At 42.4% G+C, this 25947-nt stretch overlaps 1 protein-coding gene and 1 long non-coding RNA gene across 5 annotated transcripts in view; both read left to right on the top strand.

Moving 5' to 3' along the window:
- The first annotated feature begins 364 nt into the window (after window positions 1-364).
- LOC133390671 (uncharacterized) lies at window positions 365-21683 on the top strand. Its single transcript, XR_009764445.1, has 5 exons — window positions 365-440; window positions 2161-2267; window positions 11981-12033; window positions 17112-17215; window positions 19792-21683. It is a non-coding gene; the product is annotated as an uncharacterized LOC133390671 (long non-coding RNA).
- Window positions 21684-21714: 31 nt separating this feature from the next.
- The window catches only part of TRHDE (thyrotropin releasing hormone degrading enzyme), a 393299-nt gene continuing 389066 nt past the window's right edge, over window positions 21715-25947 (top strand). For 3 of the 4 annotated variants that reach the window (XM_061639727.1, XM_061639726.1, XM_061639725.1), the window contains exon 1: window positions 21715-23340. In XM_061639727.1, coding sequence (XP_061495711.1) covers window positions 22493-23340 — 848 coding nt within the window. In that variant the 5' untranslated portion in view covers window positions 21715-22492. The remainder of the gene's footprint in view (window positions 23341-25947) is intronic. The other variant, XM_061639728.1, reaches the window with a different exon arrangement.

Raw genomic sequence — 25947 nt, 5'->3', positions numbered from 1 at the left:
TCTGGAATGTTCTGCCAACAGAGATTCAGCAGGTGCCTTATGTTTTAACTTTTAAGAACCTGTTACACTGTTCTGTTCCACCAGGCTTATGCAAACAATTAAGAAGATGCCTTTTTGCAATAGTTAACTTTTGTTTTTATTGTAAACTGCTTTGATCTTTTTAATGAAATAGCTGTATACAAATATATTTATAAATAAATAAATCCAATAAGTGCCCAATAAAGCACTTTTTAGGCCCCATCTGCACTATAACTTTAAAGTGGTATCATACCACTTTAAACAGTTCTAGCTTCCCCCAAAGAATCCTGGGAATGGTAGTGTGTTAAGGCTGCTGAGAGTTGTTAGGAGACTCCTTTTTCTCTCACAGAGCTACAGTTTCCATAATTCCCTGAGAAGAAGGATTGACTCTTAAACCACTCTGAGAATTGTATCTCTGTGAGGTAGGGGTGTGTGTGTGTTTGGACAGATAGTATATCATTGGTGTGTGTCAATTTTAACATGGTTTGTCTGATGTGTGCAGAAACTGATTTTAGGGCTTAACTGTCCCATAGTGAATTCCAGGCCATTTCTCCTATTTTTCTGCTGCAATTGGTTTCCCATATTTTTCTCTCTATAGTGCCTGTACCCTGATCTAACAGGACTCCTTAAATGCTGTCTCATTAAATTCATATCCATTCATATTCAGAAGCAGTTAAGGGACAGAAGACTTGCCCTCTTATTCTAGTTTTTAATAAGAAAGATTGTGTCTGGTGCTTTGGCAGCCATGTGAGATTAATGTCCTGCTGGATCTCCTCTTGTTTTGTTAAGCTGTGTATACCATTATAGCAGAGGTGGGGAACCTTTTAGGCTCCACGGGCAGATCCTTACCAAGATCAGCCTCACAGGTCAAATTTGACAGGTGGGCATGGCTGCAAACTGTCAATCACATGGCCCAGTCCACCTGTCAGCATCTCTTGGGGGAGGATTCTAAAGTGCCAACAGCAAGCACTAGCTTCCTGCTCTCCCTTCCACTGCCAGTCATGGCAGCAATGAAGTGGGGATGAGGAAGATAAAGTTTCTTTCTCTCCTTTGTCTCTCTCTCCTGCTGTAGTGCCACTGGAGGGGAGAGAATGAAGCCAGTGCTTGCTGCTGGCATTTGGGAACCCCACTGGCTTCCTTCATTTGGGAACCCCACTGCCCAAACGGAGAGAAGGAAAGGCTTTTTCATGTTTCTCCCTTTCCCCTATTAAGTTCCCAACACTTGGGACTTGAAAGGGGAAACTTTAAAAAGCCTTTACGAACCTTCCTCTCTTCCTGCTTTAAGTTCCCAGTATCATGGACTTGAAGGAGGGAGGAGACTCGCAAAGGCTTTTCCAAGTCTTTCCTCTCCCACTTCATCCCCAATGTTAGGGAGTTAATGGGGGAAGAAGGGACGCTTTCACAAAGGCTTTAAGACAGCCCTTGACATCTCATTTGAGCAAATGGGAATGCAGGAGGTGTCTTAAAGCCTTTGCAAAAGCATTATTGAAGTAACTTGTGTGCACAAGCTGCTTCCAAGCATGCTTTTACTCAGGGCTTTAATCCCCATTCAGCTGGTGAGTGGGGATTAAACCCAGCAGGGAACAAGATCGCTCAGCCAAGCCAGGATTAAGCCCTGTCCTCTTATGCATCACCTGATGTTGCTCGTAATGTCAGCTGGTGAGCATGGCTTGGGAAAAATGACCTCAGAGGCCAAATGGGACCTACTGAAGGACCATGAGTGGCCTAGAGGCTGGAGGTTCCCCACCCCTGCATCACATAATTCTTTAAGGTTATCCTTTTTCCCCTAAATGTTCCAAAGTTGCAGTACATATCTTTATTAGCAAACTTGAGATCCAGTGGGATCTATGGTGAAATACTTGGCATTAATTTTTCTTTCCTGATTTCCCAAATTTTCAGCATAGATATGGTAAATTGGTTGTTATACAAATCTTAATTATCTAGTTTTTTGTTTTATATGTCATCTCCCAAATGGGTCCTGCTTTGCTTGATTATATTCCAGCAATACCTATTTTTTGTTCATGTCCTGCGCCACCAGAGTGAGTATCTTAAATGACTGGTCTCATAGTATAATTTCAGTAATGGTATACTCCATCCTTCCTTTGCTATTTGTTTCTATAACAATTTCTTTTTTTATTTTAGATCTTTTTACTTCAGAGAATAAGCTGTCTAGGCTGCACTGCCAAATTGCTAACTGTGGTATTTGCAACCAGATTGGTATTGTATGAAAAAGGTGATGTATGAAAAAGGTAAGTGATTTTTGAGACTATTCTTGGTTTTACTACAGTTAAGGTCCCCCCCCTTTAAATATTTAGCAATGATTTGCAAACAGGGCCATAGTTATTTTCAGAGCTTGGAAAAGTTACTTTTTTGAACTACAACTCCCATCAGCCCCAGCTAGCATGGCCATTGGATTGGGCTGATGGGAGTTGTGGTTCAAAAAAGTAATTTTTCAAGCTCTGGTTATTTTTGAGTGGCAAAGCAGTGTTGTGAGAACACACCCAAGTGGTAGATTCCAGGTTGATTGTAGCATGGATATTGTGGTAGCTTATGATATCACACCAAGACCACTTTACCATGTGACAGCATGGAGGGGGGGAGTCAACCTATTTGACTTTTCCATCTCAAAAATGTTGGTTTCAGTTAGCCTTGTTCTATGTCCATCTCTCAGCACAATGTGAAAGAGTTGTGGTGCGTGGTCTCTTTCTACAGTTTAAGTGACAGCAAATTGAAAGAGAGGGAAAACCAATAATTTAAAGAACTTTCTTTAAAGTGTTCCACTCAAATCCCGTATCTGCAGCAAAAACATGAGCGATTATGTATACAAGTTACAAAGAATGTTTGCAAGCATTAGCAGCAATGTCTGCTCCTTATCAACATACATTGATTTAAAATGCATCCTTTCATTTAAATGGTTTTGATTTTCTGCCTGGAAGACAAAAGAGAAAATTAGTAGTTATCACTTACTGAATTCACAGAATTGCACACTTGCCTTCAGGTGAAAGGATTTGTTTTTCCATTTATTCACAGGTTAATGTTGACTTGGAAAGTAACCACATCAATTGCTTGGCTCATACATTTCTCATTTACAGACATTGCCATTAGACCAGGTCATGTGGTAGTGACTACCACACTGCAATGACAATATATATATAGTGGGCCAGTAGGGTTGCCAGGTTCCTGGCCTGAGACTGATCCTGTATCTTTAGGAGAAGAGAAAGTCAGCCAAGTGCAGGTGTTCTTGCAGCACTGTAATGGGAAAAACCACAAGGTGGGATTCTCCCTTCCCCCTGCACAACTTTTAAAGATACAGAAGACCTTTTGGTTGCCAGGCCCGGCCTCCAAGAGGTCTTCTGTATTTTTAAAAGTTGTGCAGGGAGAAGGAAGAATCCCACCGTGTGGTTTTTCTCATTACAGTTTTGCAAGAACACCTGCACTTGGCTGACTTTCTCTTCTCCTAAAGATACAGAATCAGTCTCAGGCCCTGAACCTGGGAACCCTATGGGCCAGATATAGATAGTTTAGGAGAATCTTGTAACATTTGCAGGAAATGCTTTCTCTCTTTAGTGGGAAGTCCTTACAGGGCGGATGATGGGGGTAAAGGAATTCTGCAACTTTGGATAAATTACAGGGAATACCTTTCTTTATACCCCTCATCAGATAGACTTTATAGTCATGTGGATAGAATCAAAACAGTGACCTCAGTTGATTTTAGATACTTAATCTGTAATCCAATACACACTTACCTGAGAGAAAGTCCCATTGAACCCAATGGAGTTTACTTTTGAGTAGACATGTATTGGACTGCAGCCTTAGACAGGCAGCAGCATGAAATGGTTTCTCATCTCACTAGGGGCACATTTAGGTCAATATCAGCTTAAAAAAATCATTCCCAGAAGCCTGCTGGAATCCATTGCAGAACTTGGAGCACAGTTTCTTTAGAAATCTCTTCTACTACTCAATGTATTTTCTTTTAAGATTCAATCCTCATAATCATTATCTTTTCCAAATGGTTTACAGGGCCATTGTAAAAACCTGAAAATGAGTGAGTTTTTTGGGAAAAAGAAAGGTGTAATTTAGTTATTTATTGTTTGAAGTTCTATTGCCTTTTTCTGTGCTAAGGGTGCTTCTACATAGGGGCTTAATACTGCAAACCGATCATTCTGATACAACTGATGGGTAATTGGCAATGGGCTTTAAAAAAAACAACTGGATTTTCTGTGAAAAGGGTAAATCTGAATTAAATGGGGGAGGGAATACGGGCTGCATTTTGAAACTGACAACATCATGTGGACCATGTGAAAAAAGTATAGGCACCGATCCACACTGAACACCTATTTGGAAACACCCTAAGGGTGAAATTATCCAACTAGGTCATGCTCATAGTAAACCCACTGAAATTAGTGGACTTAAATCCAGTATTCATTTTAGTGGGTCTACTCTGAATATGACTTAGTTGGCTATCGCTCTAAGGGTGCTTTCACACTGCACTTTATTCCATTATTCTGATGATTTATTTCCTATTAATTTGCGCATAAAATTTGAGCTTTCACATGACATAATGGGTAGCTCCGGAATTCTGGTGGAATGTAGTGGAAGTTTAGTGCTAAATTCTGCAATAAATGATACCTCAAAAATTCCGATAGAGGCCAGGGACATGGAAGATCGTGGGAGTTTTGCGCTAGCTGCCACTGCTCATGTGACAGCCATCCCAGCATGCAGTGCGTTCCCGCCCTTACCAACAGCCCCCCAGCCTGCAGTGCGTTCCTGCCCTTACCAACGGCCCTCATTGTGCCTCCCAGACGATCCCAGCTGCTCCTGAGAGAGGAGCCTGTGCTGCAGAGCCTCTGCTGCTGCGCCTCTCAGCTGATCGTGTTCGCGATCACGCCTCTTTCAACCCCCTCATGCACCGAAAGAACAGGCCTCAAACCAGCTCATCTGGTGTCGCGTGAGGCCGAATTGGGGGGAGGGAGAAAAACTGTGCTCTGTGTGAACGACTGTTGGCAAAATGCCGGTATAACAGGTACTGCAGCGTGAAAGGGATTTTTTAAATATGGAACGAAGTGCTACCTTTTTAATCCGGAAAACTAGCGCTATTAGCCCCATGTGTGAAAGCACCCTAAGTCCCAAATAATTGTTAAAGCCATCTAGATATTCCTTAACTGTCTGTTGCTCTTTTTGCCTCCTTCCACCCGCCTTATAATAGCTGACATTTGTACTTGGGTGAGAATCTTTTCCAACCCCTTTGTGGCTTTTTGAAATTCTTGCTTGTTTGTTGCACAAATCTATGACCACAACATTTTGCTGTATGTGTTTTAGTGATCATTAATTATGATAGTGGTATAGTATTATGTCCCCTTGGTGGATCGTCACCTTGTCGTGGTGAGTGGGCTTGCATGTTCCAATGAACCCTGTGAGCGATGGCGTTGGGAGTCATGTACTCCCAGCAGGGTCACCCATGGCGGTACGGTCAAGGGAGAGGAACCAGACAAAGAACGACCCAAGAAAGTCCTCAATGGCAGTACAGGTGGAGGATAACAATGTGTATGTTACAACGGCTGTGAAGGTGGATGAAGGCTGCAGCAGATAAAGGACTTCCAATTGTCATGGTACCCATGCCATTGGATTGAAGCCTTTTTCTGTCAAGATTGTGTGTTGATCGTGGTGCGCCGATCTCCCCACATAAAACAAATTCACACACAGGCGTCTTCCATAACAAAAGTCCCATGGCGATTGGCAAATGGCGAAGGGGGCAGGACTGTGAAATCTAGAAGCCCTTAGTCATGGTCTGGTACATTGGCGGTGGATACAGATTCAGATGAATCCATTGTTAAAGACTATATTTTGGAAGACAATCTTACTCGGTCACGAATGATCGCCAAGAAGAAGACAAGAACAGTATTATGTTTCCGGGACCAATTCAGCAACCCCAGCATAATCTAGCTTGAAATTTACAGGAACGTATATATAGGAATCAGGAGGAACTAATGTCAAAAGGCAATCCTGCATTACCAGGGAAGCATATAAACATATGATGTAAGCACTGCAAACGAAAAATAATGCAAATATATTACAGAAAATGATATAGTGCAGTAGACTGTAAATAGTGCTGGTTTTACAGTGGACAAAATGAACATGGCCTCTCTTCTATGACATAACAAAATCTGTTGTCTCTAGTTGTAAAAGCTAGCTAGGAAATAGTGAACAAGATGGATTTGTGCTACTAGGCTTTTCACTTTTGGGTCTGTAGAATAAAACATCTAGGGATACCATTAAAAATAATTTACAGAAAATGCAAGCTGAATATCTGAATACTGAAAAAAATAGATTACAATGAAGGAGAAGGCACTCATTTTGCACATTAAGAAACTTACATGACTATAAGATATATCTTTATGTAGAAAAAATCTGAAAAACTATATGATAAGAACTAGCAGATGGGAGTTAGGAACAAGCAAATTCCAATTACAAAAAAGCACAATCTTACCAGTGAGTGAAGTCAACTTCCAAGAGATGTTATATGTAGTGATCATTTATGAAATAACTACATTTCTTCAGTATATGTTTTCATCAAATTCAAGTGAGTAGGCATGATGAATTATTGTCTGGAGGAAAAACATTGGCTTGCACAAGATGAAAGATAGTTTTTATATTGTAAACTTAAATGTATCAAATGTAATAATATCAAATTCTGTGAAAAAAAGTAGATGGGTTCTTTTATAAAATTACAACAAGGGCTTGTGGAATATTAAGAAATTTGGGCAAAGTTCCAACCAAATGCGTTGGGTGATATACAGCTGGGTGATATTCAGAGTAAACTCACTGAAATAAATTTATTTAAGTTAGCTGAGTCTATTGATTTAATTGGGTCTACTCTATCACTTAGTTGGATAGCACCCCTTGTGATTTTATCCAATATGTTATTTTGACTTCCTTAGCTAGAACTCTTGTTTGAATGGTTAAGCTGATCCTGTTTCTATGAATATATTAGCAGATTTTGATGCGAACTCTGAATCTTTAATGTCTTCAAAACTGAAACTATTCACATTGTCTAAAGCTGTCACAGTTTCAGGACTTCCAAGTTGTGGATCCACCATTCCTCACACTGATCCAGCATTGGATATGATAGTAAATGGATCCATACACTGGTACTTCAGTCCAAAAAGTATTTACTATAATCTATTTGACATTTGCTTTTATCCAGACTGATACCTGTAAGAAATTGTCAACCGGTAGCAATCTGGGAATAATGTGAAGTTTTAAAGAACTCTTTTTATTCCTTTGGGTCTGACTGGGCACACCATACCCATTCCTGTTAAAGTCATTGACCAGAACAGTAGAGATTATATACAATTTAAAGATGGTACATGCAGTTATTGAGGACAAAACTCTAGTATACTTAACTGAAGCAGACACATAAAAACTTCAGCTAGTACACACAAGACAAATAAAAGCATCAGGCAACTGGAAATAAAGGGAGGGGGAACCATGATAACTTCTACACTCTGATGTAGCTAAAGGTAGCTAGAACTGGACCATGAGTACCCATATCATGATCTGTGAGTTTCATTCAGGTGGCCTGTAAAAATACAGTTAAAAATCATACCATACCTTGCATAATGCATTACAGTTGCTACAACAGGCAGTAAAATCATTAAGCGGGGGAAACAGTTTGGGAACCACTGCTAGACCATAACAAAGTCTTACATTTTTTTTCAAGGAATTACCCAGCCATGCATCCAAACTAGAGTATCTTAACCCCCAAATTTAAGTCGGTAGCTAGGAGCTTCAGCACCTTGGACAGTTTCACAGTTCCAGTCTCAAGATATGTACTATGTACATTATTTTAAAATGCAACTTTCTGAGATGGGGGGTTGGTGGGGCATCCCGAACTGTTGACATTCAAGTATCTTGTGCATATTCTCCATGGGTTCAGAAACTTAATTACCCATGCAGATTGTAATCTCAACCAATCTGGAGTATGCTGTCCCACAGAGATTAGTATACAGCAGTCTAGGGAGATGTTGAGCTTTATCCAATTCACACCCCCAGGTACTCAGCCAGCTGTTGCTGATATCGTCCACCTGTCCCTTCTCTGGGGGGGGGAATACATAAGCTGGCTGGCTGGCTGAGGTGGCTCCTGCTCTGCAGATTGGCTTTTTGTGGGACTTTTGGGTCTTGAGTCATGTGCCTGGGAGGACTCAGAGCCAAGTGGGGAGACTTGAGGGCCCCCCAATTAGTGTAGTGATGGACAGAGGGAGATATGGCATTGTGAGGAGGACTTGCCAGGTAAAGGGAATGCGGCTCAGGCAGTTAACGACTGTGCCTTGTTCCGGTCCTCCCCACACCCGCAAGTTTGTTGGTTGCCCTATCAGCCAGCTCTCAGGCCTCTGGATGCTGCTTCTAAACGCCAGATTGGTGCATAATAAGATCTCCCTCATTCATGGTTTAATTGTGGATGAGGCAGCCAATCTGGTATGTATAACCGAGACCTGGGTGGGTGAGCAGGGAGGAGTCAGTCTCTCCCAGCTATGCCTGCAGGGTACCTGGTCCAGCATCAGGGTAGACCTGAGGGTTGGGGAGGGGGGTTGCTGTGGTCTATAGGAGCTCCATCTCCTTCTGCAAGCACCCTGTCCATGTGACTACCGGTCTGGAGTGTTTGCACCTTGTGTTGGGTCAGCAGGACAGACTGGGGATTCTGTTGGTGTACCGCCCACCCCACTGCCCAACAGACTCCCTAGCTAAGTTTACAGAGGTGGTATTAGGTGTACTGTTGAGATCCCCCAGACTGTTGGTTCTGGGGGATGTCAACATCCATGCTGAGGCCACCTTATCCGGGGCAGCTCAGGATTTCATGGTTTCCATGACAACCATGGGACTGTCCCAATATGCCATTGGCCCAACACATGTAGTGGAGCATACTCTAGACTTGGTTTTTGCAACTGTACATGGAGATGGTGATCTGAATGTGGGGGGCCTTACATCAGTCCCTCTATCATTGACAGATCACTGCTTGCTGAAGTTTGACTTACAGCAGCTTTTCCTTTGCAAGGGTGGGGGACCTATTAAGTTGGTCTGCCCCAAGAGACTAATGGATCCATGTGGTTTCCAAAGGGCTCTGGAGAGTTTTCCGGCTGATAGGGCTGGCGCTCCTGTTGAAATCCTGGTTGAACTGTGGAATACAGAAATGAACCAGGTGGTTGACAAGATTGCTCCTAAGCGCCCACTCCTGTGTAGAGCTCGTACAGCTCCATGGTATACCCCAGAGCTGAGAGCGATGAAACAATATAGGAGACAGCTTGAGTGCAGATGGAGACAAACTCCTGGTGGATACAATTACACACTGGTGAGTGCCTATGGTAAGCTGCATTTAGGGACAGCGAGGGCAGCAAAAAACCAATATTTTGCTGCCACTATCAAATCATCATTCTGCCACCCAGTGGAGTTCTTCAGAATTGTCCAGGGGCTATTACACGCTGGCCCCAAGGATGTGGTAGAACCATCTGAGGCCTGCTGTAATGAATTTGCTAGGCACTTCCAGGATAAAATCTTTAGCATCCGCCAGGACTCCAGTGTTAGAGCAGGTGAATCAAGCGAGGTTTCCAGAGCACAGCCTTGTCCTGATTTCTTGGATGAGTTTCAGTTGGTACAGCTTGAGGATGTTGACAAGGTGCTTGGACAGGTTCGTGGAACCACTTCTGTGCTGGATCCTTGCCCTTCTCGGCTAATAAAAGCTAGCAGGGATGGAACAGCCGGCTAGGCCAGGGAAGTGATTAATGCCTCTCTGAGAGAGGGAGCAGTCCTTAGCAGCCTGAAAGAGGTGATAGTGAGACCACTCCTGAAGAGACCCTTTCTGGACCCAGAAAAGTTTAATAACTATAGGCTGGTGGCAAATGCTCAATTCCTGGGCAAGGTCCTTGAATGAGTGGTTGCAGGCCAGCTCCAGACACTCTTGGATGAGACCAATTATCTGGATCCATTTCAGTCAGGTTTCAGGCCTGGTTTTGGCACAGAAACAGCCTTGGTCATCCTGTATGATGTCCTTTGTCGGGAGACGGGGAGTATGACTCTGTTGATTCTCCTTGATCTCTCAGCAGCTTTCGATACCATCGTCCATGGTATCTTTCTGGGAAGACTGGCTGAGTTGGAAGTGGGTGGAACTGCATAGCAGTGGTTCTGCTCCTACTTAGCAGGTCGGCTCTAGAAGGTGGTGCTTGGGGAACATTGCTTGGCACCCTGGATTCTCCAATATGGGGTTCCGCAGGGATCAGTTCTGTCCCCCATCGTGTTCAAGATCTACATGAAACCATTGGGTGTGGTCATCTGGAGTTTTGGAGTGCATTGCCATCAGTATGCTGATGACATGCAGCTCTATTTCTCCTTTTCATCTTCTTCAGGTGAGGCTATCAGTGTGCTGAACCGGTGCCTGGCTGCGACAATGGACTGGATGAGAGCTAATAAACTGAGGATCAATCGAGACAAGACTGAGCTGCTGCTAGTGGGTGGTTCTTCTGACCGGATGGTGGATGTCCAACCTGCCCTAGATGGAGTTGCACTCCCCCTGAAGGAGCAGGTCCATAGCTTGGGGGTTCTCCTAGAACCATCTCTGTCAGTTAAGGCTCAAGTAGCCTCAGAGGCACAGAGTGCCTTCTACCATCTTCGGCTGGTGGCCCAACTACGTCCCTATCTGGACAGGGATAACCTGGCTTCAGTTGTCCATGCGTCAGGTTAGATTACTGCAATGTGCTCTACGTGGGGCTGCCTTTGAAGATGGTTCAGAAACTGCAGCTTGTGCAAAATGCAGCAGCCAGATTGGTAATTGGGACCAGATGGTTCGAACATATAAAACCAATTCTGGCCCGCTTGCTTTGGCTGCCTGTATGTTTCCAAGCTCGATTTGAGGTGCTGGTTTTAATTTGTAAAGCCTTACATGGCTTGGGACCACAATACCTGATGGAACGCCTCTCCCGACATAAACCCGCTCATCCACTATGCTCAATATCAAAGGCCCTCCTCCGGGTGCCTGCTCCGAGAGAAGCTGAGAGGCTGGCAATAAGGGAGAGGGCCTTCTCAGTGGTGGCCCCAAATTATGGCATGATCTCCTTGATGAGGTGCACCTGGCACCAACACTGTTATCTTTTCGGTGCCAGGTCAAGACTTTCCTCTTCTCCCAGGCATTTTAAATTCTTTTTAAATTGTTTTTTAAAAAATGTGTTTTTAAATTTGTATATTTGTTTTTAATGTTTTTAATTGTTGTAAACCACCCAGAAAGCTTCGGCTGTGGGGCGGTATATAAATGCAATAATAGTAATAGTAATAATAGTAACAACAACAACAACAACAATAATTATTATTCAGGATGAAAGTTAAGGAGTTTGCTCATGCCTGTCTCTTTTTATCTCACTCCAACTTGGTTTCCGGTACCCATCTGACTGGAAGGAAGTCTAACTTGATTATAGAACGAATACACAACAAGTGTGACTCTGGTCATAGAATTTGCATACAGATATGCATGAGACCATGTCAGGCCAGGCCAGCTATACTTGGTTCAACCAAAATACAAAAATATAGAACATCATACATATAACCATTCAACCACAGTATTTGTGATGGAGTAATCATATGGGTGATTATCAGAATTCATTTGGAGGTATGATTTATGCCCACTGAGACTCATAAATATTTAGAAATACAAAATTATTTGTGTGTGAAAATTTGTGGTGAAAATAAAATAAAAATTAACTGGGGGGGGGATCTGTTCTACAAATGTTATTAAAATGGGAGAAATGATTTATGAAAAGGGGCCCATATGCTTTCTATAACCAAAAGTACATTGTTCATTATTTCCTTTTTTAACATTATACTTTAAGGACATGAAATGGAGTGCAGGATCGCTGTCCTTGCTGTTGTTGTTTGCTTTGTTTTAGTGGTTAATAAGATTGATTGTGTGTTTTTCTTTAAGAAATCTCTTGCAACGGAACCCTGAAAAGGACTGGCAGTGAAAGCAATAAAAAGGTAATTTAAAAATTATAGCATCCTAATAACTCTGTCAACTACACACAATGGGGGAGGGGAAACTGGAACACATAATACTTGCCTGCACTTTCTTTCTGCTATGTTCTAAGGACAACCACATATATTCAATTCTTCTTCTGTAAAGTTTAATGCCAACATGTAAATGTTCTTTTCCCCCCTTGTAGGTAGGATCAGAGAGAATTCAAAATGCATTAGCTTTACTTGTTCTGTCAGATGGTTGAAAGCTGATGTTGTACAGACATCTGCATCCTGCTTGCATCCTGCTATCTTGTTTGTACCCTGCTAGTCAGAGTGGCACAAATATTTTTGGTTTATCAGGATCTAGTCTCTGGCAGTGTGAGCAATCCCTTTCTCCCCCTTTACATCCCAAGTATTAGTACAAGAAATGGGTGTGAAGTACAGGTTTAGTAGGTCTGGGATTGGTGACTCATATGGGTCCAAATGTCACAAGAGATGCTGCACTAGGGGACCATTAAAAACGTTGATCCCTTCTTGCCCCACCCCTCTCAAAGCACTGCTATTTGATTAGCTATTGCATTCATATAGCACAACAGTGTCATGGTGAGGTTATGAGACAATTGCCAACACAAGAGTGCTGTTGACTTCAATCCTACCATTTAGTCCTAAAAGCAGTTTTGCTCATGCAGCAACCCATAGAACCCATATGGGTACCTCCATATGATAGGAGGGCATCTTCATATTGTTTTTCATACAAAGGAAATACAGTCGTGCATATTTTGCAATATGCATTTAAGGATTATTATGTAAATGCCTATTGATTTTGTGTGGGCCCCATTACTTTGAATCCCTGGAATACTGTTCTGTCTTCTTGTGTAACAATTGTAGTAGTAGGTCTGCAAACACTTGTCTGTTGAATTTTCCTGTAAAATCAAATACTTTCTGTATACTGGAGAAACTTGTTCCATTTTTTAAGATCATACTTGCCTTATATCACAGTAAGAAAGACCTACATGTTTATTTTTGCTGACTGACCCACAAGGTGGCACTAAAGAGAAAAGTGACAATTTTCCTAATAAAAAATGAAAAGCAAATGCAGAAGACCATATGCTGAATCAATGTTATTTTAATTAGAAGCATGCTTCTTTCATTGTCAGTTACATTATATTTTGTGACAATCCCTTAAGCTAAATAGCTGAAAAGATGGTTCACTTTTGCCCGATTAGCTGTTACTTTTGAAAGTAAATGAATAAGGCTTAAATTGTGTACCATTCTAGAATACTGTCTCAGAATCATGTGTATATTGTCATCAGACATGTTCATAATTGTTTCTTGCCACAAAACACACATATAACATATCAAACAAGAAAATAAATTGGCTTGATGTTTTTCTTAAAGTAATGATGACAATAATAATGACGATAATGGTGATGGTAACTGCAATCGTGTGAACACTTAAATCCATTTGACATGCTCCAGCACTTAAACCCATTTGACATGCTCCAGCACTTAAACTGATACTATTTCAATAAAACAAAGGTATATTATGTTGTATTACTGCATAACACATTTTCCTCCATGTGCAACTAACAGCACAATCCTCTACTAGTTACATAAGGCTTCAGTTCTAATGTATAGGATTGTACTGTAAGTATCCCACTCTGTATACACTTACCTCAGAGTAAATCCTATTAAAATGAGTAGGATCTTTGTCTGAGTTCACATACATAGCACTGTCCTGCCTGCCATCTGATCCCAGCTTCTGGAGAAGAAAACAAATTTAGTAAACACATATAGGCTCAGGCAGCAAAATAGTAAAAATCGACCCTTAAAAGTAATTGCTATTAACCAATGACAGAAATCTGCATATTGGAGGAGGTGTCTGCTCATGGATCTGTTGTAATGGGGAAATAATAGGGTGCTGTGCAAGGAAGAAATTCTGCATTGAGAATCTGCCAGAGCACAGGCATAGCTGTGTGAGAGAGGATCTGTGGGGTCTTAGCCCAATGGCATCTATGCCCTCTGAGGAGGTCCCTTTCTTTCACCTGCCTAACAAATGATCAGCACTGTAGAGAGGCTTCAGCCAGAATCCTCAGAACTGTGAGATCCTGTGCATGTTTATTCAGATGTAATTCCTATATACAGTGGGGCCTACTCTAAGGGAAGTGTGCGTGGGATGGAAATGCAAATATTATTTTGCCAACTTACAATAACTCTTGAGTACTGTTATTACTATCAGAAATGAAACAGTAATAGGTACATAGAAAGAAACTTAAACTATGAGCTTGGATGACAATGGTCAGGTATATAAATATTTCATTTTAAAGAACAGAAAACATGAACAAAACAAGGAAATCCAAAGGTACTGCACAAAATGATGAGAGACATTTCCCTCTGAAAAATACAGAAAATATTGACATTTAGAGGGTAGATTAAAAAAACAACCCTGTATGGAAGTATTTCTGCATGCGGGGCTTAGGGGAAAAATAATGGGACTACATCACAGCTGGAATGTACAAAGTAATGAACAACATAAAGAACAGCATGTCCTGTTTCAGTGACAAAAGTAAATCTCTGTGTTTCAAACGAAAAGAAGAAAATGCTTTTCATGCAATACAGCAATAACACATAGAACTCTATTGCAAGATGCAACCAAGAGCAAAAATGTAAAACTTTACAGTTTTAGAGATTCAGATAAATTACTCATGCCTTCAATTAATTATGACAACAAAATTAGGGGTGTAGCTATTTAAATGCTGAGGAAGAAGCAAACCATGTTCTAAGGGAGGACATCTGGCCAATATTAAACACTTTCTCACTTTGACCCTAGGTAGTGTTAGGAACAACTAATTCAATAGATTTCACTATGTTAAGATGCACCTAACTCTGTGTACGGTTGGATATTGCTCATGGATTCCAGTGTGGGGGTTATGAATGTGCTTAGTTCTGTCCCATTGAAATAACTGAGATTTGAAAGTGCTTAACTTTGGCTACATAAAGTTAGAAAACTACTTTTCTATAAAAAATATAATTAACATATCTGAAAGAACTTGGATTACTTAGGATACTAGTAAAGCCCAATACTTTGGGTCACTGCACAAGAAAAGTTGTGATCAGAAGGGCTGCAGTGACTACAGGACCCGTGTTGCGTCACAAGCTAGTACCATAAGCCAGCTCAGGGCATCATGCCGGCACAAGATGTCACAAAAAGCTGGAGATATAGCCCTGGGTATACTTATGACATAGCATGATCTAGTTCATAGGACTGAACGTAAGGGAACTCATTGCTGAAATGAGGACACAACTGCTACTCACTCACCAGTGTTAGGACATGAACCCAGCATCAGGAGAATGGATCACCTCCTTTCCTCATTGTAACTGCGCTCTGCAGGTGAGGGCCTGCTGCAGATACCATCTTATCAGGAGGTTTGTTCTGTACAATATAGGAAATGGACCTTTAGTGTGGCAGCACCTACCGTGTGGAATTCCCTCCCCTTAAATATTAGGCAGGCGGCATCTCTGCTATCTTTTCGGCGCCTTTTGAACACTTTCCTCTTCCAACAAGCCTTTTAAATTGAGACCTATCCCAGTCTGCGTCTGTGTTAGAATTGCTTTTAATATGTCTTTTAATATCTTTAACCCTTTTTAAAAAGGGGTTTTAAAAGTTTTTTTTAATGTTTTTAACGCTGTTTTGTTTTAATGTATTTTAAGGTCCTTTTATGATGTTTTAAAGTGTTTTTAGTGTTTCTGTTTGCCGCCCTGGGCTCCTGCTGGAAGGAAGGGCGGGGTATAAATAAAATAATAATAATAAATAACTTATAATGGTTCAGAAAGCAGGGGATAAGGCGTGGGGTGGGTCTGAACCATAATATATTCTGGATATTCATGTGTGTACCTTTTAAAAAGGGGTTTGTGTGAGCATTTTATAGTAAATAGGGGCCAGGATGGGTGAATGTGTCCCAGTAATAAAGAAGAGGCAGAGATTATATGGACCCAAAGGATTATTCTGTCTTTCTTTTACTCCAGCACACCAAAACACTGAAATCAGTAGAGTTCTATGTTTTGATGAATGTAGTCTTAAATATATTTTTATTTTCTAATGTAACACGTCATTCCCGTGTCATTCTCCACTCTTCCATAGCTAAATCCTTCAGTTCCATATGTCATCTTTGCACAAGAAAGTATCTTTTCAGAATACATTGAAAATATTCTGTCATTCTTCACTCAAATGGAGAACCATTAGATGAAGAGAACATATTATTTCATCACACTGTGGGATCCCTGACTTGTTATTACCCATCAGAGGCTGTCACAGCTAGGTTGAGAATGCTGGCAGTAGAGGACATGCTACAGGACCTTAATATAGGTACTGTACAGTATTTGGGGTTTGGTAAAGCCAGTATTTGGGGTTTGGAACTAACCTATCATATTTGGAACAAGGCAGGAATTTGCCCTCCCAAGACTGACTTGGAAAAAAGACTGTCAGCCTACTTTAAAACTTTCGCAGCCATCCAGTTATCAAAGAAAATATTTGATATATCCAGAAAAATGAAGTATAAATCAAAAAGGTCCAAAGGTGTTTAAAAACAAAAGAGCCTACATATATTCTCTGAAATTTATACTGTAATGCTTTCTGTTTAGGTGAGTTCAGTACCATGAATAAATTGTCCCCCACCTGTATGATATATGGCCAAAGTGTATCCCTTATTTATAGAGTCCTTCTGCTAAGAGTACAAAATGGCAATGTAGATGTTTAGCTGTGCCACTCGAATCTCACCAAAAAGAGAATTAAACTGATGTTGCCGCCAGTCTTTTTTACTCCCTTACCACAAGATAGGCTTTTGTATGAAATAGGAATTACATTATCTGAAGTGTATCCAAGTGTGTTCTGAAACATCTTGTCTGGAAGGACAGTTTTAACAGTGAATTGGTAATGGTATGTGATGATGTGCTCTTTTTCAGCACAAGTGAAATTTTGTCATGTAGCTCATAAAATGTGATTGCGTACAAGATGCTGATGGCCTAAAGGAATTTTTTTAATAATGGAGTCATTACCAAGATGCTGCTAAAGAAATAAGGCTTGATCTGTTAACTTTCAGCAGTCACAGAAAAAAGTCAAGGTGAAGAGTGAATTTCAGAGGCAATGCGCATGAAATCCATTTGTCAACTTACCATAAGAAGAAAATACCAAAGGACTTTGCAGGTCAGTTAAACTGTAATCCTTATTTAGGAGTAAGTCCCATTGATCTCAGTAAGTTTACTTCTGTGTACAGGATTTCACTATAATATAAATGAATTATCCCATAGGGTTCATATTTATTTTCCTTCTAAATATATATGTAATGTGTCATACTGGCCTCCAAATATTACATTTCAGATCAGACAGTGGGAATATTCAATCAGCATGGTTGAAAGTACTTCTTTCTTGTTAGTCTGCTCTGATGTATTGGAGAGTCACTATTGCTGCCATGGGAAATGACAGAATGGCAATGAGATAGCAAAGTTTGGCCCAGTGGCATGTTTTGGACTTGGCTCTGGAAGATCTTGATCCAAATCATAGCTTAGCCATGAGCTCATGGTGTTACCCTGACCAAATCACCATATATCTGCCTCTGCAAAATAAGAACATCTACACTCTCCATTGAGAGGGTCTGATATGAATTCAGTAAGGATTATAAATTTTGCAGCCCTCTTAATAATGCTGACATTTTGAAAAAATGGTTCCTCCTCCAGTCACTTCTGGGAGCAAGTGGATTTTTCTCTCAAAGGAGCTGAGTAGTTAAGTGATGTTTATTATACCAAACAGCAATATGTTATCCATCCAATGGATCCTTGTCCTGATCTAGGTAAACTGACCTTTTTGATGATTTTGGTATGTTAAGAATACTACAAACATGTACCTAGATCATAAAGTCACACTGTAAATATTCAAAAAGTGAGTTAAATCAGGGTGCGTTTGGATATGATCTGAACATTTGTTGAAATAGTTCACCACAATATGTGAAAACTTCAGCATGACTTCAACATGATAGTTGGACCTTAGAGAGCATAGCAAAAAAGCAATCAATATCACAATATGATCGTTTCTTTGATTGGTGCTTTAAACAATCTTAATAAAAATGCTTTAAAGGGCATAGATACATGTATTCATCTAACAGTATGTAATGAAACATATATAATAGCTAATTTTAAAAAAATGGTCAGCTTTTTCTTTGTGGTCTTTTCCTCACTTCTCACATATCTTTTGGTTCTAGTTTCCCACTAATTACTTCATATAGCAAAAGCAATTAAAATTATACAATCCCAGCCCTGGTTTAGTATGCTCTTTGGAAACACCTCTTTAGTGGGAGACTTTGTAAAGCTATTTCTATAGCTCCACTCTCTGTACACATCCCTGTACACACCATTTATTAACCCCACATTCTGCAAGAGAAACCATTCCAGTTGCAACCATGTGGCAAAGAAATATGCTTGAGGAAGGACTGTGGAGCCCCATGACATTAATGGCAATCCATGGACTGGTATATGAGATTGCGATAGTTCAGTGAATCAAGTATCAATGCAGTGGGATGTAAGAGAAAGAGTCAACCCGTGTGATACCAGTAACGACACATTAATGATCCTCCCTCCACCATGTGGTCTTTGTTTTCAATGGCACTGTGTAGCAACTACAAATGGTGGGCATTTGTACAGATGTGGGAGAGCTTAGTGTACACCAGAGGCAGAGAATTTGTAGCCCTCCAGATGTTGTTGTCCTCCAACTCCCATCAGCCCAAAAAAGCTTGGCCAATGATCAGGGATGATTGAAATTGTACTCCAGCAACATCTGAAAGGTTATACCATCTAAACATGGGTTTGAAAACATGATGGAAGAAAACTTCTTTGTGTTCTAAGTTGTTACAAATGAGTAGTTCTTCTGCAATGGTTGATTGAAAGTGCCTATCAAGACAACCATTTAGTTAACACATAAAATGGTCAGTGTACTCCTTTCCATTATACTATGCATCTGTAATATATGCTGTTTATATGTAAGATTATGTTAGCACAATGTATGAAAAATGTTTGTGTCATTTTGTTTCTCCCTTACAAGTGTGTACAATTAAATTAGGTGTAAAGTAAAGAAAATGTATGATCTCAATAAATGTAAACATGAATGATATAGCTATAGGTCATAAGAAGAGCCTGCTGGATCAGGCCAACAGGTTATCAAGTCCAGTGCCCTGCTTAATCCACAGTAATCAACCAGATGCCTACGGAAAGTCCACAAGCAGGGCGTGAGTGCAGGAGCACTTTTCCCTCTTGGGGTTTCTAGCAACAGGTATTCAGCAGAATGTCGTTCTAAATGGAGGATAATACAGGGAATGAACCTTGTATTAAAATACAAATCTAGGGCAAAATAATTCTGTAGATAAGCCCTGCGTCTTATAATTCTTGAAATGAAACTTCAACTTTTAGAGAGGGGAGCATCTGTTTGCATAAAAATTAAACTCTGTGTTCAGCCTGTCAGAGTTGTGTTCTTGATATGTTCTAGGTGTGAGAAAGTTCTCTTTAGAGGGACATTAGAGAAAAATGGCAAATTCCTTCTCATGACTGACTTTTTGTGACTCCACCTCCTACCCTCTTTCTCTACCTTTATTCATTTTGCTTATTTTGTTTTTTGCTTACTGTCACGTTCTATTGAAGCCTTGGAAATCTGTCCTTGAATGCTTTTGTGAAAAGTTTTACATGTATGCTGAAGGCAATTTCTTAAGAGACTTTACTGTTTTTTCATCCTTACAGGCAAGAGAGGAGCTGCTTTACTTGCCACTTTCACCTTCAGCAAGCACACAAGCTCTGCCTGTATATAATCTTTAAGGCCATCTTCAGAGGTCCAGTATTTCCCCCAAGAAGCAATGGACTGTGATGCCATTTGGTTAATTCTTCACATGGACACTGTGAGGAGTATGTGGCTAATTAGCACACCCACCTGCTTACCTACAATTGTTTCCTTAAATATTGTTGCTATATTGTTGAAAATATTGTTCACAGTTGATGAACTGTTGTGCCTGATTGTGCTGAGACTTCAGGCCAATCCACACAATCCTTATGCTTGTACTGAGCCTGCTTGCTTCCAGTCTTGGCTTCCTCTTCCCTGTCTGTTCACTTTTTCTTTTGTGCTGTATCGCTTAGCCTGTAAGCTTTCAAATAGGGTGTAAATGCTCTAAATAGTAATAGTGATGATGAGGATGTGCTTATGGTGAACTGCTCTTGGGAAATCACTTTAGGTTTTCAGTGCGGCATACACAGTTGTGTCCTGTGCTTGTGACGAACAGCTTCACTCTCATAAGTACATTTTGACTGAAAACAAGGTCTACCATCATGTGTAATCAGAACATATCAGTCAATTGACTCTCCCACCTTTTTAAAAAATATCTGTCTGATGCATGCTGATTTAGATGCCCTGATGTCATTAAATGTTTACACAGCATTGTGACAGTAAGGACCATTGACAGCTGTCAGCATCATTTTGAGTGGATTTGCAGCTTCAAGATAGGAGAAAGTAGGATAAATGGTCAATAGGTATAGGGTTTCCTGGCATGACCCAATGCAAAGAGTGCTTCTGGCATCACAAGGACACTGGTGCAGTTAGCACACTCTGTGGATAAGTAGCATTGCTTGCTTGTGGGTCAGCATGCATTTGGCCAGGAAGCCACAGCTGAAAGTTAACAGGTCAGTATTAGAAAAGATTAATCCTCATGGCATAGATAAAACAGGAGAATGACTGATCAATCCCCCCCCCATTATCAAGTGTTCCCCTATTCGGAGTTGCTTGAAACAGATGCCTTGCTTACCACATGGCACTGGACTCCTCACGGTATCTTGTGAACAAGCCCTCAGAAAATTGGAAATGGACTTCAGTTTCCTGCAAAAGAGGCATTGCCCTGGGTAGGTTGAATAGTTTCTCCTGTCACGAAACAGGCAGCCATTCAATCCCCCTTAAAGTATATCGAGCATATAAACACCCTGTGCATGTTCAATATTTATGTGGAGAACAGATTCCTTTACATAAAATCCCGGCAAATCCTGCGGCGAGGCAGATTTATAATCTGACACTCGCCAGATCATCAGAACAGGATCTGCCAAAAAAAGAAAAGAAAAAGGAACAGAAAAAGAGGCTCTCTGTCATCATTAGCCTGGCAGTCTTTCTATGCAGACTCGGACCTCAGTTAGAAACACATCTTCAGTGAAAACTCTTAACGCTCCCCCGACCCGTTGGCAAGAAGAATTATAACTGGGGAAGGAGCCAAAGACCTCTAGAGAGCGTCTAGTCCTGGCCAATACGCGTGCGCGTGTCCATCTGTATCTATGCCCTCAAGAGGATTCTAAAACAGCTAAGCGTCTTGTGCGACAGCTCAATAAAAGCTCTCTGATCTCTCGCTGCTTGTTTCATCTCCCAGGAGTTTTACAGTCACTCTAGTAAGCCTCGGTTTAGGCAAACCTACACGCTCGCTCGCTCACTCGCGCTCCCTCTTTACGGGAGCTCAGTGAGTTCTCCTTAGAGGTCTATGGGTAGTTCCCAACCCACAGACCACTAGCAAGCAGGAGCGCGCGGGACCGCCAGCTACCAAGGCAAGCCTTACGCTTTTCCCCTAACGCTGTCCGGGCTCTCGACCTTCTCCGGAGTAGCTGAGGCGTGCAAAGCGGCGCCGGAGAGCTGGAAGCGACTTGGCGCTGCCTGCAGGTGAGCGGGTGCCAGAGCGGCTTGGAGACAAGGAATCGGCACCCCGCGTCGTCGTCTCTCCTTCCCGCTGGCCACCCTCTCTCCTCACCGCTTCTTTCTTCCTTTCTGTGACAACCCGGGCACGAACTGCTCCGAGAAGTGCCGGGGCGAAAGAGGGAGCCGATCAAAGCCAGCAGCGGCCGCTTTAAGGCAAAAGGGACTGAGTGGGAGGAGAGTTTGCGGCGCGGCGAGTTTGAGGGAGAGTGGATAAGAACCCGCCGGGGAAGACGCCGACAACTGGAGTCTTCCCATCTTCGCTTGCCTCGCCTGCCCTCGTCCTCCCGCCTCGCACAGAGTTACGCTCGCTACAGCGGCGGGAGGCAATGGCTTGACGCCCTGTTGAACCGAGCGCACCCAGCGCCCTCGGAGTCGAGCTCTCTCGCTGCCCAATCCGCTCTCGGGGGGGGGGTCTGGCGGCCCCTCCCCCGCCCCTTTCCCGCCTTCCTCCCACATGGGGCGCGAGGAGCCTTTCCTCGGGTGCTGGGGCTGCCCTTAGGGAGTGCGATGGGGCTCCTTGCAAAGTGACTCCGGCAACGGCAACAAGAGAGAGAGAGGAGGAAAAATCAAGAGAAGAGGCAGCCGGCGAGCTTTCCCTCTTCGAGGTGATTTCCCTCCCCCCTTTCCTTTTGCCGCCTTCTCTGGAGCCTCTCTCATGCCTTCCTGGCCCCGGCGGGGGGCGGCGGCAGCCCCGCGGGAGGAGCCGGGGGTGGCGCTACTCTGATGTCCCTGGCCGAGAAGCGGGAGAAGCGCTTCTCCTTCACGCCCATGATGATCGAGGAGGACGCCGCCCTGAGGAACGGCAGCAGGGGGCTCTCGGGCCAGTGGGCTGACGCGGCAGCGGCGCGACCCCGCACCACGGAGCGGCACATTACGGTGCACAAGCGCCTGGTGCTGGGCTTCGCCGTCTCCATCCTGGTCCTCCTGGTGGTCACCATGATCGCCGTGCTGCTCAGCGTGCGCATCGAGGAGTGCAACAGCGGTGACGACGGCGGCGGCGAGACGGCGGCGGACGGCCCAGCAGGCAGGGCGGGCAACCGGAGCGTCCCGGCAGGAGCAGCGGCCGCCGCAGGAAATACCCGCTTCAACCAGCCCAACGCCGGGGAATCCCCCGGCCACGGAGGAGTGGAAACGGAGGCGCCTGGAGGGGACGACGAGGAGGAGGAGGAATGGCAGAGGCGCCGGGAACAGCCACCTTGGACCCAGCTGCGCCTGTCGGGCCACTTGCGCCCCCTCCACTACAACCTGATGTTGAGCGCCTTCATGGACAACTTCACGTTCAGCGGCGAGGTTAACGTGCAGGTCGAGTGCCTCAACGCCACCCGCTACATCGTCCTCCACGCCCACCGCATGCACATCGAGGGTGTCCGGGTGGCCGAGGACAGGCTGGCCGGCGCCCTGCGCGTCTCGAGCTTCTTCCTCTATCCGCAGACCCAGGTTTTCGTGGTCGTCCTCAACCGGAGCCTAGAGGTGCAGAGAAGTTACAACCTCAAGATCATCTACAACGCGCCCATCGAAAACGAGCTGCTGGGCTTCTTCCGTAGTTCTTACGTCCTCTATGGGGAGAGAAGGTAGAGGAGATTTCCCCTCGCACCCGTTATCCTACCACTTCCCCTCTATGTTACCCGGCCAACGCACGGAGGAATTCGGTTGTCCCCGATGCCGCCTATTCTCTCTTATCCTTAATGTGAAGCTACAAAAGGTTACCCCTATTTCTCAATTTATTCCTTATAATATGGAACCACTGGAACCTCCCTTTCTTGCCTATCAAAAAAATCTTAATTTTGATTCCTCTCTTTTATTACAGAGTTTATGAATATTCCTAGGTAATGTATTTTCTGAACATCTCAGAAAGACATATTTCTGCAAACGTTTCCACCTGACAGAAATTAAATGCTATTCTCACTCACCGCCCATAATTAACCTTCCCCCCTGCCCATAATTAACCTTGGTAGGATCCCATAAGTGAATCTGATATTCATCTCCTAGGTGTGGCATTTATTTATTTACTGGTTGTTAAAGTGCATTTATATATCTTAACTTTCTTGTCGGAAGACAGCCAGATAGTGGTGGGAAGCTAGGACCTTGCAATCCCAAGGCAGGAAGAGCAAAATATTGGAGCTACCTTATAGACTTATGAAACTCTTCTAATGTTGTAGATCTTAGTACTGACACTTCTACCCTTTAAGATGTTTTCGTTCTGAGATGTAGGTAAGAGAGAAGGTTTCTGGTTACTGTGACCACACATAGAATTGCTAAAAGGCATCTCATGTTATTCTTCAGCACTCGCCTTTGCAGGCTGGGGTCCCCATGCTATTGTACCTGATTCTGGGTAGCAGGAAGGCAAAGTCAGAGCAGAGTTATTCATAGCGCATCAGAGAGTTTTGCATAGCAGTCCTACAATAGGGCAAGGGGGCAGTCCTTCATAGTTAATCTTCCCATGGTGTGGGTGGCACTGGCTTATATAAAAGCAGCAAAGGCAGGATTTCTCCTTTTGATCCACCTATTTATAACCCATAATCTTGATTATCTGCACTGATTATCTAGAAGCAGCATGTAGGATATAATGAGAAATTCTGAGAACCCCTTGCAGTTATCATTCAAGTCTCTCAAAGTCTCAATAGACTAGACTTGCCAACCACTTTCTCCTGCACTTAAGCATAACCTCTAGGGATAGTTAATCCCTTCAGATTTATTCCCTTAAACAGATACCTTTCCCTTTCCCTTATTTATTCAAATCAACAAATAGAAAAACAGATTAAAAAGGGGGGAAGACTAGTGCTTTTTTTTTTTTTTAAAGGGAGGTATATTTGGAGAATTTAAAGTTTGAATTATTAGTGAGAAGTTTTACAAGGGATTTCCAACAAAATAGGCTCCCTGAATCATAGTATGCTCAACATACATTTGGTCATACAGATAAGATTCCCAAAGCAGTTCACTGCAGTAAAATTGCTAACAACTTAGGAGGCAACTACATGTCACTGTGCAGCCATGTGTAAGGAAGCCCTGGTGACCTTTGCAGGTGGTGTTGGAGACCTGTGCAAAAGTAAACATAGATCTGGAACAAGGGAGGGGCAGGGGGAAGTAGCAGCAGATGGAAGCTTCAGATGAAGAGTTAACTGGTGGGAGATCATTTAAACACTCAACTGTCCTCCCATGTGCAGATCCTACCCTCTGTCTGCAACTGAGAAGGGGGTGTTGGGGCTTCTTTACACATAGCTGCAATGCAACGGGTACTTTGCCCTTTAGTCAGTTAAAATGAAGTTTAGGGGCTATGTTTTCATGTTCATTAAGTATTCAGCTGGCTTTGCTTATGGGTGAACATACACATTAGTAAACATATTTTGATTTTTAAAAAGATAGATTTGTGAATAAACAACTTTTCAGCATGTGTTACAGATAGCTGAACAGGCATGTTTTAACTTTGAGCTCTGCCACAAAATAGTACATTAAGAGCCAACTTAACTGTAATCAAATATTGTAACATAGCCCTGATTCATATTCTTCTTACAAATGTAAACAGAATTTATAGAGCTGGCTTTCATTTCATAACATTGGGACTTAGAAGAGACTCATCATACCTTTGCATTCTGGCAGCATTTTATTAACAGATTTTGAGAGGACTCAGAGGGCTTTACTTGTAGTTGAGATACACCCCATATACACATGTTTGTGTGAGTTCAGTCTTAGGTTTTTTTTTTTACTCATGCAGCAAATCAAACATTAAAAGCTGGGCTCTAGATTAAAGAAAGCAAAGCTGGTTTCCTGATAGCTTTGTTAGCAGAGATCTAGAATGAATTTATTTTTAAACTGCTTGTTATTGAAAATCCAGCCACAGAATCTTGTTCTGTAAACTTCATCATTTCTTTGAGAGTCCTTACTGAGCAAATGATTTACTTAAGAATTGGCATCCAAAAAGTAAGAAGAAGAATCTGCTTCAACTCTGTTATGCCAATAGTCTCTTTTTCAAACCTGCTATAGTTAACTGTATATATTAAAAACCCCAATGTCATGATCATGATTCAGGTTAGGATTTTGTCTAATTGCCAATAATAACTGATATAAAATGATTTATTTGCTGAGTTTGGTTGCAGGAAAGGTGCCACTATGCTGAATCTTTTTATTGCATAAAGATCAGAATGAGGAAGATATCAACAGTCTTCGTCAGAAACTTTGCT

Source organism: Rhineura floridana, chromosome 8, assembly GCF_030035675.1.
Source record: "Rhineura floridana isolate rRhiFlo1 chromosome 8, rRhiFlo1.hap2, whole genome shotgun sequence".
Classification (NCBI taxonomy): Eukaryota; Metazoa; Chordata; class Lepidosauria; order Squamata; family Rhineuridae; genus Rhineura; species Rhineura floridana.
This window is presented reverse-complemented; position numbering and strand designations above follow the sequence as displayed.